The sequence below is a fragment of the Aspergillus eucalypticola genome (genome assembly GCF_003184535.1).
Source record: "Aspergillus eucalypticola CBS 122712 chromosome Unknown BO83scaffold_7, whole genome shotgun sequence".
Taxonomy (NCBI): Eukaryota; Fungi; Ascomycota; class Eurotiomycetes; order Eurotiales; family Aspergillaceae; genus Aspergillus; species Aspergillus eucalypticola.
Window position 1 is genome coordinate 545749 of NW_020290281.1, and position 18591 is coordinate 564339.

The 18591-nt window shown below is 49.3% G+C and overlaps 7 protein-coding genes across 7 annotated transcripts; 4 read left to right on the forward strand and 3 right to left on the reverse strand.

The window, feature by feature from the left end:
* Positions 1-887: 887 nt before the first annotated feature.
* BO83DRAFT_461713 (uncharacterized protein) lies at positions 888-1597 on the forward strand (the record flags this gene model as incomplete). Its single annotated transcript, XM_025537271.1, has 2 exons — positions 888-1334; positions 1433-1597. The coding sequence occupies 2 exons, from the start codon at positions 888-890 to the stop codon at positions 1595-1597; spliced, it is 612 nt and encodes a 203-aa protein (XP_025390135.1).
* A 1659-nt stretch (positions 1598-3256) lies between these two features.
* On the forward strand, positions 3257-4259 carry BO83DRAFT_357114 (glycoside hydrolase family 12 protein). Its single transcript, XM_025529232.1, has 3 exons — positions 3257-3710; positions 3759-3991; positions 4058-4259. The coding sequence occupies exons 1-3, from the start codon at positions 3304-3306 to the stop codon at positions 4135-4137; spliced, it is 720 nt and encodes a 239-aa protein (XP_025390136.1). The 5' UTR covers positions 3257-3303; the 3' UTR covers positions 4138-4259.
* Positions 4260-5105: 846 nt separating this feature from the next.
* Positions 5106-8045, reverse strand: BO83DRAFT_376763 (ABC-F family ATP-binding cassette domain-containing protein). The gene is made up of 5 exons (XM_025530812.1): positions 7653-8045; positions 7405-7579; positions 7137-7334; positions 6900-7092; positions 5106-6830 (listed from the first exon to the last, which is right to left on the reverse strand). Exons 1-5 carry the CDS (start codon positions 7725-7727, stop codon positions 5285-5287), a joined length of 2187 nt encoding a protein of 728 aa, XP_025390137.1. The 5' UTR covers positions 7728-8045; the 3' UTR covers positions 5106-5284.
* Positions 8046-8693: 648 nt separating this feature from the next.
* BO83DRAFT_425220 (alpha/beta-hydrolase) lies at positions 8694-10644 on the forward strand (the record flags this gene model as incomplete). Its single annotated transcript, XM_025535196.1, has 4 exons — positions 8694-8917; positions 8972-9204; positions 9274-9650; positions 10015-10644. The coding sequence occupies 4 exons, from the start codon at positions 8694-8696 to the stop codon at positions 10642-10644; spliced, it is 1464 nt and encodes a 487-aa protein (XP_025390138.1).
* A 108-nt stretch (positions 10645-10752) lies between these two features.
* Positions 10753-12707, reverse strand: BO83DRAFT_224593 (sugar porter family MFS transporter). Its single transcript, XM_025526849.1, has 4 exons — positions 12548-12707; positions 12387-12494; positions 11796-12336; positions 10753-11746 (listed from the first exon to the last, which is right to left on the reverse strand). Exons 1-4 carry the CDS (start codon positions 12645-12647, stop codon positions 10888-10890), a joined length of 1608 nt encoding a protein of 535 aa, XP_025390139.1. The 5' UTR covers positions 12648-12707; the 3' UTR covers positions 10753-10887.
* Positions 12708-14618: 1911 nt separating this feature from the next.
* On the reverse strand, positions 14619-16877 carry BO83DRAFT_376765 (amino acid transporter). The gene is made up of 10 exons (XM_025530813.1): positions 16401-16877; positions 16330-16343; positions 16202-16274; positions 15815-16146; positions 15623-15766; positions 15358-15572; positions 15114-15311; positions 15037-15064; positions 14870-14985; positions 14619-14820 (listed from the first exon to the last, which is right to left on the reverse strand). The coding sequence occupies exons 1-10, from the start codon at positions 16595-16597 to the stop codon at positions 14737-14739; spliced, it is 1401 nt and encodes a 466-aa protein (XP_025390140.1). The 5' UTR covers positions 16598-16877; the 3' UTR covers positions 14619-14736.
* A 513-nt stretch (positions 16878-17390) lies between these two features.
* Positions 17391-18531, forward strand: BO83DRAFT_415675 (uncharacterized protein; the record flags this gene model as incomplete). Its single annotated transcript, XM_025534654.1, has 4 exons — positions 17391-17411; positions 17503-17661; positions 17980-18239; positions 18388-18531. 4 exons carry the CDS (start codon positions 17391-17393, stop codon positions 18413-18415), a joined length of 468 nt encoding a protein of 155 aa, XP_025390141.1. The 3' UTR covers positions 18416-18531.
* Between the last annotated feature and the right edge of the window lie 60 nt (positions 18532-18591).

The following is an 18591-nucleotide window of genomic DNA, read 5'->3' on the forward strand; positions in this document are numbered from 1 at the left end:
CGATGCCTTCACCCTCTTATCTGGACTTCTCCGCATTTCTTATCAAGCAGCGGCCGCGATATGGGGTTGACGATGCATGATTGGCGTTGAGGTGCAGTAGTGCCGTGTGGATTGATAAGACGCTAGTGCGTAACGCTGAATCGTCCGATTACAGGATGGCATTGGGGATCTTTTTGCACTTGGCAATGGGCTGGGAGCACAAGCAGTACCTGATGCTTACTTGCCGAACCTGGTGGATGAACGGCTTGAGAATCAACCTGGCGATGGTTCCAGAAACCGAGTATAACAATATGCCACTTTTGCAAAATATTCATGATTGGATAATATTAACACGCGTATAAAGGTCTATAGCCGATCAAGATCACTACTATCCCTGATGTAAATGTTAGGTTCAAGCTTGCCCCATAAATACGACTTATGAAATTTGGGATTGAGTAGTAAAGTTCCAGTGCGAAGTACAGTCATTGAACAGAGCCCACTTCATGTGAGCTAGTTCAAGCAGGAAGGACGTGAGTATGGGTGAGCAGCCTTTCTACCGACTGTACTAGCCATATGGTCCTATTTTGCGGCGTTATTCTCTCCCGGTTACACATAACCGCGCTGTAACCCTAACAGTGATTTAGATATATGCACCTCTACTATTCCTAGTCGAATAATCAGGCCTTACCATAACACTATATATCTGAAGAACACACAAACAGCTTTCCAGTCCGTCCAGTTGTTGCCGTAGATATATCATGGTAGCACAAATTCAGTGTATTTTATGCACAAGCTACATGCGACCTGTTTATAATCTCGTCATATATAATAGTCAAGGCGGAGCCACCATATTCTCAGTCTTGTCTCATCCCACCCAACCTAGGCCCACTTGCTACTCATATATCGAAATGAAACTGATACTCACAATCTCAGCGTTTCTTAGCCTCGTCCCACCTCTCTTCGGTCAGCCCATTTCTGATGTCAATGTGGACTATGTCACTACCAGCATCACTTCATCCTCAAGCATTGCTGCTACCGTACCTGCACAACCCTCTGCACCCCCGCCCGGCATTCCCAATCCAGAGAGTAGCGTTAGTAACCTCATCTCACTCCTCCAGCGCCTCAGCGAGCAAGCTATTGTTCTTCAAAAGACCCTCTCTACAGTTGAATCAGACAAGAATAGCATCCCTTCGATCCGCGCCCAGACCCGAGCCATTACCGCCACCGGCGACGCCTCAATAGCCCAAGGGCTCGCCTTGGATTACCTGAATACGCTTGACAGCACAAGGGTGACTCTCAGCACCGTCGCATTAAAACCGATTTTCGGTCACTTACTGACGATTATCAAAAATAAGGTGAGTGAGCCTCGGATGAATGCATGCAAGTTGATGATAGACTAAATCATGACAACTGGTAGAAAACCCCGCTTTGTGAGATATAATACTGCAAAGAGATGCACGACTGGATAGGAGTGGTGCGAATTAGCGCACTTAGGCTGTTTGTCGCTGTCACTGGTATAGTCAAAATTTCGGAAGGGCTTTTGATTGAGGAGGCTTGGGCCAGTGTGGACCGTCGGTTCCCGGCAATCTTGGTGGAGTTTCACGGGCCGTTTTCTTGAAGAAGAGCATGGAGAAGTTATTTGGATGCTTGGGACTACTAGAGATGGATAAATGTCACAGCATGAATATGAGAATATGAGCTTAAGCGGAGTGCTTAGACGGGCTAAGCTGCCGGATCCGTCGTCGCCATAATTATTTAGCCAAAAGTCCCGAACAAGCTGTGCATCCGATGTTCTTTCCAAGCACCCGAACCTGCTTCCTTCTCTCCACCCACCTGCATGTCTCGGCCAATATGGTAGCCTCAGTAGCCCTATCCTCACCTCAAACCACCCCGTCACGAATCTTGAGCACAGGTCCCCCCAAAAACCCAATTCAATAGTCCTGGATTTTTACTACTAACGCCATATAATCCATGACAGACCCCCCTTCCTGTCCAGCAGACAGCCTGTCCATACCAGAAACCACAGTATAATGGGAAATAGACCAACAGACCTCAGCCCCATCGGCCCCCATCGGCCCCCATCATAACCTCAACAGAGCCATGTCCTCATACCTATATATAGACCTACTACTAAGCCCCAGACAGCATCATCTCCTTCTCCTCCATGTCCGTTGCAGTGAGAGCTGACAGCGTCATGCAAATTCTATTCGTTCGGCCCCTCCCAAACCCCCCCCCCCCCCGGGAGATCTCCTAGTTTATATTAGTGGGTATTCAGGATCATCCAACCTTTTGGTTGTAGGTACCTAAATCAAGGCATCACGGCAGGTTACAAGCTAATCACGAAATTGGATGAGCCGAGTTGCAGTAGTTGAGATGGTGGGTAAAATCGGGGGTTTAGTAGGTAGGCAGTGGATGGCGAGACGGAAAAGGTTTAGACAATTGCTTTCTTTTGGCTAGCTGGTGAGTTTCACTGAGATTGATTCTAAGCAAATTACTCCCTCGAAATCATAGATTATGAATAATGGACAATGACGGGCATCCAAAATCTGCACGCGGGAGATTCTGGAGGCAGGAGAAAACTTGACCAATAAGGGTAATGTTTGAATAAGGATTTGTAGGCAAGAAAGAACTGGGAGAAAGAAAGTATCACAAATAAATCAAGACTTTGAATAAGAGTAGTAGGGGCCATCAGAGAACTGCATCTAAACAATAACCCGCGGGTAATATATGGAAGAAAGTACCATAATCCCCAATTGGTATGGTGCCGTGGTCCCTGAAGACTTAAATCTAGTAGTATGATAAACGGATAAGTTATATTCTCAATGAAATCAACATGACTCATAAGCTCTGTTGATATTCTCCGATAAATTACCGATCATCAACCTGTTCTCCTGTAGATTTGATTGGTCTATGTTCATAATGGATATCGTCAGCACAGGCAGGACCCTTTAATTTATTCCTGGAGATCCCGTTCTCCACAATGCTTGGTTGCTGATTGCCACAGACCGTCGCTAACTTGAAGCGGAAAGTGCTCCGAAGCAGGGTCTCATTTTGAAACGGAGGATGTACATGTCAATGTTGCAGGTTGGCGTTAATGATGGCGCACCCGCTATAGCTAGTTGGCTTACTTCTTGGTGAAATGCCGCATTGGACACGGAAAGTCGGACAAGATCAGTGTGAATAGTAAGCATCATTGACCAGATTTGATCTATTTAAACTGCGTCGTCTGCCGCCCCGTCCGTATTTGTTTCTTATTCCAAACAACCACCCTCTTTTCCTCTTCGAAAACTTCTCGCCTACCGTTTCTCTGCTCTATTGCCCAACATGAAGCTCGCTGTGACACTTTCCATTCTTGCAGCCACCGCCATGGGCCAGACGATGTGCTCTCAGTATGACAGTGCCTCGAGCCCCCCATACTCGGTGAACCAGAACCTCTGGGGCGAATACCAGGGCACTGGCAGCCAGTGTGTGTACGTCGACAAGCTTAGCAGCAGTGGTGCCTCATGGCATACCAAATGGACCTGGAGTGGTGGCGAGGGAACAGTGAAAAGTTACTCTAACTCCGGCCTTACGTTCGACAAGAAGCTAGTCAGCGATGTGTCAAGCATTCCCACCTCGGTGGAATGGAGCCAGGACGACACCAATGTCCAAGCCGATGTCTCATATGATCTGTTCACCGCGGCGAATGCGGATCATGCCACTTCCAGCGGTGACTATGAGCTTATGATTTGGTATGTGACGGCGCGAACAAGATAGATGGAGGAGGCTAACATCACCAGGCTTGCCCGCTACGGCTCAGTCCAGCCTATTGGCAAGCAGATTGCCACGGCCACTGTGGGAGGCAAGTCCTGGGAGGTGTGGTATGGTACCAGCACCCAGGCCGGTGCGGAGCAGAAGACATATAGCTTCGTGGCAGGATCGCCTATCAACTCGTACAGTGGGGACATCAAGGACTTCTTCAACTATCTCACCCAGAACCAAGGCTTCCCGGCTAGCTCTCAGCATTTGATCAGTGAGTTTTCCTAATTCTACTAGCGAGCGCCGCTGTGAACCGGTCACTAACAGAAGTGATGATTAGCTCTGCAATTTGGAACTGAGCCGTTTACTGGGGGCCCGGCAACCTTCACGGTTGACAACTGGACCGCTAGTGTCAACTAAGACTCTAATAGAAGGCTTTAGGCGCAGCCTGGGTAAATAGACTCCATCGCGGGAAATAACAGCTTGGTTCTTCGTTCTAGAACGTCGGGCGTGTAAGAGCTAGGAAATCCGCCCACTCTGATTGGAAACACTCATTCAATATCCTTACTCCTCTTCAGCCGGGAAAGGCACAGATAGTGTGTATCTAATCCAATAAATATACTATTTAGTGTTGCTTAAGTTCTGACCCAGTCCTTTCTTTGAAAGGTAACCCACCCGTAGAGCGATGATCATTAACAGATCCGAGTTTTGCTAGGTTAAATTGTTAACCGATCCCGCTCAACTAGCTAGCGCATCCGGCAGATTCAATCTTGACAGTGGGCCAGGCATTTCATGAACCCCGTAGAAGGAACTGACCCTTGTCTAGAAATCTCTAAATAGTATAAGCCGAAACCTGCCCCGAGCCATTCAAGTGCCGTGAGAGAAGATTCCTCTTCGCAGTGCCAGGCGGTGAACTCTCTGAAGAGGGAGCATCGCTTGCCGATGTCTGGTTCGGGGATCATGACGTCCGGTTTGGCAACTCAATGTTCTGTGCTAAACAGACCTTGCAATAGTGGATTAATTTCACGGCTTATAGTCTTCCACGGCTAATCAATTCCCGCGGCTTATGGCTCTCCACGGATTGGGGTCTGAACTTCTGCACTCCGTAATAAGTGTGAATCAGACTATGCTAGGATCATCGGCATATAAGCCTGAATATGAGAGCCGAGATGGCCGGGGCTTAAATTAGATGGTCGTCACTAGACAGGGGTATCTAAGACATCCGATTCTTAGTTGTAAGCTACATTTTTACTATTCTCGGTAACGGCAATTGTTTGCCCTATATGTCAAGGTATTTTGACCGTGCTCTATCCGCGGCGGAATTCAAAAAGATGGCATTGGCTGTGAAGTGGAAGACTTGCTTCCATAGTCACTAGTTGCTTCTGCACCAGCTGTCACGAAAGGTCGGCGGTAGGCAGCCCCCAAACAACATGGTATATTGGACAATGACTAAAGCTTCTGATATTAGTTAGTTACTATGAGTTTCATCTGTCCGGATACTGCCGAATAATATCAGGCTAAATTCTTCTACCGTGATAGCCCCTTCACCGCACATCCTATTTCGGTGCTAGTGTATCAACTTCCTCACTCGCCTTTCTATCAACTCCTCAAACTCATCAACACCTCGTCCCAGAACACTCAACTCCCCACCGCGTACCATATACATGACTCTCCTCCTATTCTCTAACCCATCCACAGTATCATCTTCCTCATCCTCCGACTGCCCTTCATCTATACCCCCCTCCACAGCCCCCCTCATAAACCATCTATCATGACTAACAGCAACAACTGCCCCATCCCACTCATTAAGCGCCCGTCTTAACGCTGTAACAGTCTCATAGTCCAAGTGGGTCGTGACCTCATCCAGAACAAGGCAATGAGGACGACGCCAGAACAACCGTGCCAATGCACAGCGAACCAGCTGTCCGCCCGACAGCTTGCGAATAGGTACATCTGAGGCTAGACGCCCAGGCAGTCCCAGCTGACTTAGGAGGCCGCGGATCTCACCCTCTGTCAATTCCCCATCAACATCCTGGGTCAATAGTGCTAGCGATGTGAGTGTTTCATCCTGCGCACCAAGGGCTTGCAGACCCTCCACTCCATGCTGGGAGTAATATCCCAGCCGTAGGCGAGGGTGCGTATTCCTTGTTCCTTGTGTCGCATTTGTATCTCCAACCAATGTTTGGATGAGTGTTGACTTGCCCGCCCCGTTCAATCCCAATATCCCAATTCGGTCGCCCATACCGACCGAGAGGTCGACATCCCGGATGACGATCGGAGACGTAGCCGCATAACGAAAGCTGACTTTTTCAAGGGTTATAAGCGATCCTGGAAATCGTAGATCAGGCGGCTCCGGTAAATTTAGAATAACGGGGCGTTCTTCCGGGGGTATGTCGATCTCCTCTCGAGCTGTAAAGTGATAGCCAACTAGGTCGCGATTTAACTTAAACCTACCGCCCCTAGCACCGACTTCCATGCCCCACCGGTTATCCAGTTTCTTCTGACGTGACTTCGCTTGTCGGATCTTGTTCTGATCGTCGTTTGCTTTGCCCGCCTTGAGATTGGCTGCGATCGTCTTCTCAATGTGGGCTTTTTGCTTTTCCTGTGCTTCTTTCATCGTCGTGAGATATTTTCGTCGTTCGGATTGCGATATCTCGTATGTGGGCAGGTCTCCGTGGAAGTATGTGAGCTGCTTGTCTTTGAGAATGATCAGATCCGTGCAGAGGCTGATGAAGTCTCGATCGTGGGACACGATAATCATGGTAGGTGGCTTCCGGCTATCCCCCATCGAGGTGAGGTGTCGTTGCAGCCAGATAATGCCTAGCATGTCGAGGAAGTTTGTAGGTTCGTCAAGGATCAGTATATCGGCGTCCTGTAAAAGGGTAGCTGCAAGAGCTGCTCGCATGTGCCAACCGCCCGACAAGTCGGAGATAGGCTTTGCCATCATTGCAGATGAGAATCCTAATCCGGTCAGGATACTCCGCGCCCTAGTCTCTGTTTCTGCAACAAGAGCTGGTTCGATTTGTGCTTGAAGCTGCGCGAGCAAGTCCACTGCATCTTGAGTCTCTTGCTGGAGGGTGTCGGCCGAGATGTCTTCGCTGGGTTGTTCTACCCTGGGTAAATTGTCAGTTCGGAAGGGCTAGCGCTGATCAAGGTCGATGTCTAACGAATTGTCCACGCACATTCTCTTCGATTCAGCAACAATTTTCTCAAAGGCCACAAGCGCTTTCCTGGCTTGCATGCCTCGCATACCACTGCGTAGTCGAGCATCTTTATCCAATATAAAGAGGCGCTTTTGGAGGCGCTCGTGTTTCAGCGACCGAAGTGCTCTAACTGGAGCATAAGGATCTGAAGTATCAATTCCCTGAGACAGGGCTAATTTGTTAGCTAGAACACAACACCATCAGATGTATACATACTCGATATCTCTTGTTCAATAGCACTCCTAGACGTGGCCCTCTCTATCACAGTCTGTAGGACATTCAGACCTGTATGATCCCTACCCGCTTGCCTGGGATCATTGACCCCATCCGTCAGTCTGGTCTGCTGAAGTATCGCAATTTTTGTGTTCTCTGGTATTCCCGGGATGAGCTTCTCCGCTATACTTCTCAATAATGCTGTTTTAGGACGAGGCAAACTGGTCAGCCCATGAGTAAAAGTTATCTGTCTAGCAGGGCTGTCTCTTACTCGACTTCCCAGTCCCATTCCGACCGACAAGAGCATATCGCCGACCTTCTTTTAATGACAGATCCGCGCTGGATAAAATCTCGATACCGTCTTTAGATCTCGCTTTGGATTTCCCCTTCGTGGCGAATTTTTTCTCCACTGATGTAACGAGAATTTGCAGTCCCTTGATGTCGAGCTAGAGACATGGGCACAGTCAACACATGAGACTTATTGATCCTGTGTAACTCATTGCTGCAACTTAGACTTACCTCGCGGTAATTGGGAGATTCGATATGAAATCGAGTTTGTTGGGAGGTACATTGAATCGTTGCAGGTGAGTCCATTTTTCCGGTGTCGGACTGCGCTATGAGTTCGTTAAGTACTTGACTGTCGCTTTGGCGTGTAGTGTAAGCAAAATTTTCTGCAGTGGACCGAGTGATTTGGCAGATAACAATGATGTTTGATGTTTGAACAAGTTGATTCGTCGTCTAGGTGTTTTTGAAGATGCAGAGAGTGTGACGAGCAATCTAGACGTCCTTACAGTGCGGTTACATACCAAGAATAAATGATCCTTTCAAGTCGGGGTCCCGAAAGGGATAAGCCATGCGCTGATCAATTGAGAGGAACGGCTAGTGGACTAGACCCTGAGAAAAATGTATAAGGTACCAAAGCTGGCTTGTCGGGTTCCCGTAAGAGACTATACCGCTATATCCCCTTCACTATGGCGCAGGCACCGGAGTTCTGAAGGTGGCGGATGGGTCCATGTCGGGGTCCCAAAAGGGAAGGTTAGTCACAATGAACCACCTCGGGACGCCTGCACCAGTATCCACTATCGTGCTAATTGGCATTTCTGTGACTGATCAGCACCGAATCACTGTTTTGGAATGGCAGGAAGTACTAAAAGTAGTCATACATGTTTGACTCATCGGTTACTCCTAGCATGATGCCAATGAAGATGTCCTGGATCATGACTCCAATGAGCGGAGGTTGAGTCCAAGACAAGCGGGGAGCTTATCGTTACCCAGGAAAGATTAACTTTCGCCGTTCCCCACCTTCAGTTGATGGTTAGGTAGTGATTACAACTGAAATAGCATTGAAGATAGGGCTGCGGGAGTCCAGGACAGTGTCCGCCTTTCTGTGGATACATACCCAAAAGGGATAAATGTCGCTATCATTACCTATCAAATATCATAACAAGCCCATCCACCATCAGATTACAAGCCTCATTGAAGGGTTGGCTCTCCTTAAAAGTCTCACGTAAAGGACTACCAGCTTTTCCCTTGCCACCTTGAGATAACCACAACACCACCATGAACGAACCACCACCCCCCAACCAAGCCCCCATCATAAACCTACCAACCATAACCAACCCAACCTATATCCAAACCATCATCGGCAAACCCTCTCTTCTGTCCCTCAACATCGACAACTTCCTCGGCATCCCATACGGAGAAATAACCCATCGATGGAAGCACGCCAAACTCCGCACCCACCTCCCATCCGATGTGTTCTACGCAACAACAAACGGGTACTTGTACATCCAACCTAACATTCTCCACACATTAACAAATTAACCCGCTAACATTAGACCCAAATGCCCCCAACCACCCGGCGGCGACAACAGCGTCTACTTCCAAGCAGACATTCCCTTCCCCAAACCCGTACCAGAATCAGAATTCGACTGTCTGAACCTCAACATCATCCGACCTAGTGCAACGGGTCTATCCCGTGCCGGTATAGATCCCTCCATCAAACTGCCGGTTCTCGTCTGGATACATGGCGGTGCGGGCGCATTTGGCGCGGGGAGTGATCCTATAATAGGTAGTTAAAAACTACTAGATTTCATTTCTCCCACGATGGACAGATAACAATTACTAATATAACATCAAGACCCCACCCGCCTCGTCCTCCGCTCAGTAGAATCTCGCCGGCCCATGATAGCAATAACCATATCCTACCGCCTTGGCGTTTTCGGATTACTTGGTTCAGCTGATATGCTGGATACCCAAGCACATACTACTGATATCAAAGGCCTCAACTTCGCTACTTATGATCAGAAGATCGCGTTGACGTGGATTTCAACCAACATAGGATATTTTGGTGGTGATGCTAATCAAATTACACTCGGTGGGAACTCATCCGGTTCTCATGATGTGCATACACATCTGCTCGATGCAGATACGCATGGAACCCCACTGTTCCGGAGAGTCATTATGCACTCTGGTGCCAGGGGGACGGTGTCGCCGGGTAGTTTGGCAGATGCGGAGGTGGGGTGGAGGAAGTTGTGTGGGTATTGGGGGGTAAATCAGGAGATGGGGGGCTTGGAGAGGGTGGAAGGATGAGGAGCATTCCGGCGAGGGAGTTGTTGGAGGGTGCGCTGGTGAATGGGGTTTGTGTGATGCCGCCGGTTGTTGATGAGGTGGGGATGGGGTGGGAGGTGGTTACGTTACCTGGGGTTGAGGGTGGTGCTAAGTTCAGGGATGGTGGATATGGGAGGCATTATCCTGTTGAGGTTATGATTGGGGCGTGTGAGGCTGAGGTTAGTGTGTTGGACTCTACTACTCACCTTCCTCTAATTCTTCAGCTATGGGGTGCGGCTCCTTGCTAACAGTGTTACCGTCCGGTGTATAGTCAGCTGGTCACTTCCAAGAAAGCAACATCACCTTCTCATCCCTCAAAGAAACATTCACGAAAAGCTATCCCACTCCCGAAGCAGCCACATTGATTCTCCAACTCTACGGTCTAGTCGAAGGCGCATCACAGAGAAGCTTCCTCTCCGGCCTCGAACGATTTCGCTCAGACGCTGTCTTTCACTTACCCATCCACCGTACGATAGATACGTTGAGGGCCCAGCGCCACAATGTATATGGCGATGCACACAGTATCCAACACTTCCATATTGAGTTTGGGAACCCATTTCCTGGACCGAAGATGGGATGTGCGCACCATGGGGTGGAGTTGATTTATCTCTTCGATGCATTTCATGAGCAGCTTGTTGACCTAGATGATTTGTCTACTGGGCAGGGTGTGATGAAGCATATGGAGTTGGTGAGGAGGTTTCAGGATCATTGGATTGGGTTTATTGTTGGAAGGGCGGTACAGAAGGTTAGTGATAAGGAGGTGTTGGTTTGGGGTGAGGATGGGGATACTAGGGTTGAGATGTTGAATGAGATGTCTAGGTGGGTGGAGAGGAAAAGGCGGCTTGAGGTGCTGGGGAGGGATGTTAAATCTATGATGAGGGTATTTTGGGCTTTGGGGTAGATGGTTCTGGAGAAGGTCGATTTAGAGTATGTACTATGGGTCTTCGGTAGCATAGTCAAAGATCGTGTAGGTATATTGCAGTCCTATATTAATGTCCCATAAAATATTGACAGAGCCAAACTCGATCTGGTATATGGTATCTTGTCCAATGAGTAATACAATGTCAATCTGGATATCACCGCTTCAAAACAACAACAGCTCTCTATCGAGAAAGCACTCTGATCTACTCCAACTAAGCCCCCCTTACTCGCTGCGCTTCTCCACCTCAACCTCCGTCCTACCAGCACCAGTCTCCGTGCTCTCACTGTCACCACTAGCAGGCTGATCAGCAGGACCGAATCCGTACTGAATAGCAACCTGCTCGACCTCCTCATCGGTCAAGAACGGCAATTCCTTGGCCGCACGCACATAGGTCATCTTCTCAAGGTATCCCTTGGCGAAAATTAAGTCAATTTCTTCGAGTGATCTACCCTTTGTCTCGGGGTAGAAGAGGTAAATGACCGGGATGAAGAGGGCGTTGATCACCGCGAAGAAGAGGTACGTGCCCCATCCAATGTTGCGAATCATAATGGGGGTGACCATGACAATGAGGAAGTTGAAGAGCCAGTTGGTGCAGGTGGAGATGGCGTTGGCCTTGGTACGGGTCTTGATCGGGGAGATTTCAGCAGGGTAGAGCCAGGGAAGCGGCAGCCAGGTAGCGCCGAAGGTGGCAATGAAGGTGAACAGGCCGACGGCGGCACCCTTGGCGGCTTCGGGGCCGCCTGGGATCAAGCACGCAAAAGTGATCACCATGGAAGCGCTTTGGCCGAATGAGCCGACAAGGAAGAGGTTGCGACGGCCGACCTTTTGGATCAGGAACCAAGATGAACAGGCGAAGATAGAGTAGACAATCATATTGACACCGCCCAGAATCATTGCCATGAATTCGGTTTGGTGAAGGGATTGCTGCATCAGGACGGGTAGGTAGTAGATGACAGCATTGCAACCACCGATTTGCTGGAAGAATTGAGATGAGCAACCAAGAAGCATGCGACGGCAATGCTGGGTCTTGCCGCCCGTGAAGACGGCGGAGAGGGGAGTGGACTTGGTTGCCATGCCGGAACTGGTGAGGTTAGCTTAGGCTGAGGTTGATTTGAGGGCAGGGAACATACGCTCTGAGAGAGTCCAGAATGATGGTCTTCTGCAGCTGGACCTCGTGGTGGCTGATTTCCTTGCCCTGCAAGGCGGCAATGACCCGCTCACCTTCCTCGTAGCGCTCCTGGGTGAACAGCCATCTGGGAGACTCGGGCAGCACCATGAGACCGAGGATGATGAGAAGACCGAAGAAGATCTGGAAAGCGATAGGGAAACGCCAGGTGAGGTCATCGGGACCATAGGAGGCGCCGAAGTCCACCCAGTAGGAGATCAGGGTTCCAATAGCAATGGTACTACCCTCGATACAAATGAGCAGACCACGATTGGAGGTCCTTGAACATTCAGCCTGATATGTGGGGATGGTGGATGTGTTCATGCCGTTTCCAACACCAGTAATGACACGTCCAACACAGAATTGAGCCAGAGGGACGTGTCCCTTGACAGACGTAACCTGGATGATAACACCGATGATCATGATAGTGGCACCCAGCATGATGGAGTATCTGCGGCCGAGCCAGTCACCGCAGGCGAGGATAAAGACAGCACCGGCGAGGCATCCTAGAGGGGTTAGAGTCTGGTTCTGAGCCAAAGACAAGGGATGTACCTACCCAATTCATAGATAGCAGTGACCACACCCTGAATGGTGGAGTTGTCTCTCGTAGCCGTGAAAATGTCGTTGAACGGATCGGCGTCAATAATACTGCTCATCACACCCTCTAAATCGAGGTTAGCTCAAGGCTGAAAGCGCCAGGCAAAGGGAAAGCCTCACGATCGTAACCAAAGAGCAAGAAACCCAAGGTCGCACAGGAAGTCACAGACCAGATCAGCTTCCGACCGGACAAGCCGGCGAAAGTGGGCACCGAAGACATGGTGAGATGTCTTATTTTTGGCTGAATCAGGACTGATGCAGGTCGCAAGCAACGGTGGGATTGAACGGGAAGCGACGCGACCTCTTTATAGCTAAGGGCTGCACCCCGGAAAAACCGTGAGCTCTGCGGGGTGGAGGTCGGGCTGCATTGCTTGCTTCAACGACTAGGATAATCGGAAGAAGAGCTTCTCGGTCACACCAATCAGCTCATCTCGGCAAGGGCAGGGGAGACGAATGAACGGGGAGAAATGAAGGCATCGAGGAAGGTTCAGGGCCGCGTTCCCTCCTTGGCTCCCGGCCAAGGGCTGGGCAGATGAATGCCGAGATCTTGGTTCCAGCCAGGATGGGAGGTTTGGGGGAAGAAGAGGAAGGACAGCCGAAGACATGACGAGGAGTCTGTCAGACTGTGAAACTGTGAAACTTTTCATTTCTGAATCAGGCTGGTATCCCGAATTCTCGCGGGTTGATGAGGCTGCGACAAGAAATGATACCAAGACAGGCCGAGTTGGGTGGAGGGCACCCACCACCCACACTTATGCTCTCGGTAACCCTCACCCACTTGCTGCCTCGCTCTCTCTCTACACCTACCATGGAAAAACACTTAGGACACTCACATCGTAGCGAGACTAATTGAACCAATTACTTTCTACCCTTATACTTTCAAAAAATTGGTCATTCAGTCAGCACCAACCTCAATCCTCACGCCACTTGCCAAGCCCACCAGCACCACCACCAGTCAGAACAAATCCCGCAACTCGCTGGAAATTGGCCGGATTTCCATTCCAAACTTTGACCATCGAATTGAAGCAACCCTACCTACCTACGCTAGTAACCTTTTACCACCACCGTCGGGGGGCCAAGTTAAGTTGCACCGCGCAAGCCAAGAAGCCTTGTCGATCTTGCCTATTCCTTACTTTTACGCCCAGCGACGCCGTTGCCGCAACCGTGTGTGTATGTGGGCGTGAATTGTCAACATAGCCGAAGCCAACCTGCATGCTACTAGAGCTATAGTAATCTTCCTTTCCACGTGTGCCATGCGATGACAAGAGTATCGGGAACATGCCACTGTGGACTCTGATACGTGACTTGCTCTAGCTTATCGCAGCTCAGCTGTTTGCCAACGCCAACGCTCATGCTCGTGCTCGCACAGACTAGGATGCTGTGCAGGTAGAATCTATCTAGCTCGTGCATGGCCGACAGCTTGAAACTTGGCCGACTGGTTGTGCTGCTGTGTCTTACCTTAGTTAGGCGGGAGAGCGCCATGACTCATTCGTTCATTAAGTGAACTCTAGAGGATTGACACTCGTGGCGCCGATGACGTTGTCGCGTCGGGTAGTTCTGTTGGTGGTGGTGTCCTAAGTAGCTTCTTTGTGGTCTTCTGGTGGATAGATAGACAAGCAGTAGACGGTGGCGTCTTTGAGCAGGGGCCTGACCAAGTCAACACCATCATCATCATCGTGGCTTTGTGGAAGAGAGAGTGGGGTGAGGTGAGTGAGCGGCAATAAACAGTCCAGGGCACGTGCCACGATCACTTGCTTTGAATGCGGGGACTCCGCATATTCTCAAACAAGTGACAGCCTCGACGGGTAATGAGAAGAGACATAACATAATAACTAGCATCTTCTCTCACGGGTAGTATTATCTCCGTAGATAGATATATCTCGACCAAGCTGTCTTTTTTACAGATACTCTCTTTTTACTCTCTTCTTTTTACTGCGCATTGACTTCAGCTGCGAAATTTTCAGCCGACTGTCACAAGCGATCCAGTGATTGAGCGTCCACAAAGTGTCTGACCGCCAAGATGGCGCCGCCGCGGTGATCTTGGCGGGCCCTTGGCGGGCTCTTGGCACTGGCGCTTAGGGAAATTTTCGGGTGAGACGGGCGGCAAGCTGGGGATCGGAATTTTGCGGGGTTTCACTCCTTACTAGGTGGTGAGTAAGACGATGGCACGATGGGGGCTAAATTAATGGTATGTGGTATGCCGTTATATTATACATTTCTTTCCATAGGCTTTTCTGTACAGAATGCATCTAGTCTGTTATGACATATGTGGCGCTATATGCAATATATACCTGGTCTATACCTTCCCTCTAAGCATTACTGGCACAAGAGAAACTGCTGCTGTTGGCGTCGTCGTGAAGGGACCGGCCGGATACGTAGAGTCCGAGACCGCACTGGTGCTGTGGTTAGGAAAGAAATGACAATAGCAGGAAGGATACTCACAATGCAAGCTGCAATACCGATTATAATAACGTTGAGGATAGTCAGGGCAATCTTCTTCGGCGAAGAGAACAGTCGATCCTTGTTGAGGTAAAGCCAGAACATGCCGCTGAAGCCGACTATTTGCTGTTAGTGTGAGTACGACGAATGAAAGGGATTAATGCGCTCACATGTAGACCAACTAGCGAAAAGGGACGCCTAGAACGTAGTTAGTAAGATATTTGAGTAAAAGAGGCTGGCAGCATACAATCAAACTCAGCAAATCATTGAACACAGGAATGGCCTCTGCAATGATCCAGGCAATGATCCACAATCCCAAAGCGATGCCCACCCAGGATCCAGTTGCCACGAGGTCGCGGCTGTGCATCCGGTCTCCGTGACGGAAGATACGGACATAGACATATTTACAGGCGACATGGCCATTCACAACGCCACCGATGATGATCTATCACATGTCAGTAGAGCAAAGGCAATATGAGCACCGCACGTACGGTAGGAAGGGCAATTCCGTAGGCCACCTTGCCCACGAGTTCACTAGCGGAGCCTAGTGCAGGGGACGTGACATTAGGCCCCGCATAAATGTAGATCACCACAGAAGTAACCAGGTAGAGAATGGTGTCGAGACCCTGGAGAAGACATAGGGCCTTGGGGTACTCCCGGTGGTCCTTCAATTCGGACATGAAGCCGAAGAATGCGACATGACCCGCTATTGCACGTTAGTAGGAATAGCTAATGCAGGAGAAAAAAGTGACCCACAGAAGGAGAAGACGATGTTGCAGACAGCAAGGAATGCTTCATACAAGCTGGTATCCACCGTTGCTTCAAGGGTTCCCTTGTAAGGACGTTCCACACCGAGGGCAATCATAACGATCATCACGGCGGAGAACACACTGATGAAAGCTGTGCAAGTTAGTATCGTGAGACCAACTGACATTGTTCGCAACTCACAAGCAACAGAGAGATAGGACACATTCGCAGACGTCCTAGGTAAACCCAGGAAGTAGCAGATCACAAGACCGACAACACCAAAAACGATGGAGCAAGTTCCATGTTCCGTAATGGTGTTCATGGCGACCGAGAAGGTCAACAGATGACTCGCCATGATGAAGATTACGAGCAGCAGCTGTCCGATACCGAAGATCTCTCGACCGATAGACCCAAATAGGATCTCACCAGCATCGGCCAGATTCTGGACATGGGGATAGCGCCATCTGAACTGACCGATGACGTAACCGGTGTAGGTAGCCAGAAGACCGAGGCCAACAATGAGAACAATAGCACTGCACTTAGTTAGAGGAAGATATCACTTCAAGCAGCTGTTGGTTCAGTACATACGGAGCAAGACCCAGAGTGGCGACAACAGCAGGCAGCGACAGGATACCAAGGGACACGGTTTCCGCAACCATGACTGGCAAAGTTAGTAAGACAAGCTGTCGACTGATGCTAGCATCAGAATCACTTACGGAAACCACATTGCCTGGCACATTCAAGTCAGTTATTCAGTAGCAGATATAGGAGGTTTGAATAGACATACCACCAGCTCAAGACCTTATATTTAACCTCGGCATACTCTTCATCGCCAAAGGTGTCATTATAGACGGGACTGTCCTTCTTATCGTCCTGCTTCTCCTCTGCGTCATGCAGATAGGGTTCCTCTCGGCCCTCCTGAAAGAATTGACCCGTCTGAACATTCAGATGGGAATCAAACTTGTCGCCAGTTGGATGGGCCATGACTTTGCGGTGACGGGAAGGTGAGAATCCCAGCTTGCCTCTCCTCTCCTCAGGAAATGAGATGGACGAGGAGTGGGGACGGTAAAAAGAACTGGCGACGAAGAAAGTTTCCTGGGGATGTACAACGTCAACGGCCCAACCGCTCCTACATTGACACAAACAGGCAAACAATCAATCTAGCGCAGAAACTGAACAACAATGACAGGCTGAAGATGTCAAGAGGAACTGCGATGACAAATGAACGAGGCCGGCGAGAAGACCATCTTCTGAGTCACCCGCCGGGCCGAATGAAAGTCTTTGCATCACAACAAATTTGTGTGTTCAACGTTACACCTGTTGAACATCTCATTACCTAATTCGCGAGCCTTTTCAGTGGGGCTCTCCGCTTCATCTGCCCGCCCCCGACCAATGGTTTCCAATGCCAAGCCGGCGGTGCCTGCGGAAGGGCCTGGCACTAGGCTGGATTGAGAAGGACCTGCCGGGATGGTGTGGGGGCACCATCATGTGATCGGTGATGCAGAAAGATTCTGGAATCAGAAATCTTCTAGAAGCTGAGCCTGGAATCATGAGATGTTGAATAGTTATACATTCGCCACTACATTATAGTCATCCAATAACTAGCATGATGGCCTCATGTGGTGAAGTGGCGGATTTCCCCCTGGATATGACTACTAACTCAAAATTGATTCATCATCTGTGGGAATGGGTACAAGGTATTCATAGTGCCCGACTAGTAGAATATATATTTCCGCTTGGAATGCCTTCCCTGTCACTCTATTAGGTCGACAGCTGCATGTTCACAGACAGTATTGGAGTAAGTGAACATTTAGCCTGCTCCATGTGATCGCTTTGGGCCCCCTATCATAAGCACTGCCATAACGAGGCTACTGTGCTTGTACTGGTAGGATGAGTCCCTGCGTGATGTGATCTACTTCCCTGTCAGCCCCCAAAGAGATCCCAATCGGAATCATTTGCCTGACCCACACATAATGTTGCGGAATACCGTGTTCCCTTTACTCGGCGAATTAGATTGTTTCCCTATACGAGTACGCTATCAAGTCCTAGTAAGTCTGATAGGAATAACTGTTCCTGCTCCAGATAATCAAACAATGCCACAGCTTTCCGATAGGTCCAGGAAATAAATAAGGACGACACTGTCCAGAGCAGATACGGGGACTCCCGATCGAAGAGGCCCAAAGTAACCCTGCTACGAAGCGACCAATCGCGTATTCGCACGATCCTTTAGAGCGTTATTTTAGAGATACTCGTAATATCAAGGCCTCGAGGCACATTCAACCATTAATCCGATTACCCTTCTTGTTGCATGTCCACTCCAGCAACCCTTCCATACAACCCTGAGTTGACTGTCATAACACAAAAAGGTATCGAATGAGCTCGACCAAGCCCTTGCACTATTTATCAAAGCGGTTGCCTGCTATATCTTTGTCCTTACATTCCGAGAACTGCTTCGTGTCCTCGAGCCCTTCCTCGATCTACGCAGTCTCAACAATGGAACCAACGCAACAGAGAAGCCTTTGGGCGACCCTAACAACCATCCTCAGCACCCTGATGCATGCGGCCTGGAGAAGCATAGTTGGGGGTTTAATAACCAAATAAGTCATTTCTCTTCGAATGCGTGCAGGTAGGTGGTATTTGATTTCTGTGGGGATAAGTATGCAACTGGCTCGCCTCTCTCTCAAAGGCATCTGCTAGGCTTTGTCATCGCGACATGTTGGATTCGCAGATAGCAGAGCCATATCGATCCGATTAGAGACTACTTATGCAAATAGACAATCTGACCTGGAGGCTGATGTTTGAGGAGATAGCATGAGCGACCTCTTACCTTTCTGAGAGATGAATCGAAGCTACGCGATTGGGTTGGAATAAAAGGCTACTGCAGATGTCCAGTTTTTACTTCAAAATTCTCATACCAGGAAGATCAAGAACTTATTGCTAGCTGTTGCAAAAGCAAAATAACAAAATTAACTCAAGAA

What these genes read in the sequence shown, in the direction of transcription:
- BO83DRAFT_357114 (XM_025529232.1), top strand. Translation starts at nt 3,304, where the DNA reads ATGAAGCTCGCTGTGACACTTTCCATTCTTGCAGCCACCGCCATGGGC. An exon ending in GACTATGAGCTTATGATTTG is followed by an intron (nt 3,711 to 3,758) that starts GTATGTGACGGC and finishes TAACATCACCAG; the next exon opens with GCTTGCCCGCTACGGCTCAG. An exon ending in TAGCTCTCAGCATTTGATCA is followed by an intron (nt 3,992 to 4,057) that starts GTGAGTTTTCCT and finishes AGTGATGATTAG; the next exon opens with CTCTGCAATTTGGAACTGAG.
- BO83DRAFT_376763 (XM_025530812.1), bottom strand. Translation starts at nt 7,727, where the DNA reads ATGGACTCACCTGCAACGATTCAATGTACCTCCCAACAAACTCGATTT. An exon ending in AATCTCCCAATTACCGCGAG is followed by an intron (nt 7,580 to 7,652) that starts GTAAGTCTAAGT and finishes CCATGTCTCTAG; the next exon opens with CTCGACATCAAGGGACTGCA. An exon ending in GAATGGGACTGGGAAGTCGA is followed by an intron (nt 7,335 to 7,404) that starts GTAAGAGACAGC and finishes GTCCTAAAACAG; the next exon opens with CATTATTGAGAAGTATAGCG.
- BO83DRAFT_224593 (XM_025526849.1), bottom strand. Translation starts at nt 12,647, where the DNA reads ATGTCTTCGGTGCCCACTTTCGCCGGCTTGTCCGGTCGGAAGCTGATC. An exon ending in CTTGCTCTTTGGTTACGATC is followed by an intron (nt 12,495 to 12,547) that starts GTGAGGCTTTCC and finishes ACCTCGATTTAG; the next exon opens with AGGGTGTGATGAGCAGTATT. An exon ending in CACTGCTATCTATGAATTGG is followed by an intron (nt 12,337 to 12,386) that starts GTAGGTACATCC and finishes TAACCCCTCTAG; the next exon opens with GATGCCTCGCCGGTGCTGTC.
- BO83DRAFT_376765 (XM_025530813.1), bottom strand. Translation starts at nt 16,597, where the DNA reads ATGGCCCATCCAACTGGCGACAAGTTTGATTCCCATCTGAATGTTCAG. An exon ending in GCCACTCTGGGTCTTGCTCC is followed by an intron (nt 16,147 to 16,201) that starts GTATGTACTGAA and finishes AACTAAGTGCAG; the next exon opens with TGCTATTGTTCTCATTGTTG. An exon ending in ACGGAATTGCCCTTCCTACC is followed by an intron (nt 15,312 to 15,357) that starts GTACGTGCGGTG and finishes GACATGTGATAG; the next exon opens with ATCATCATCGGTGGCGTTGT.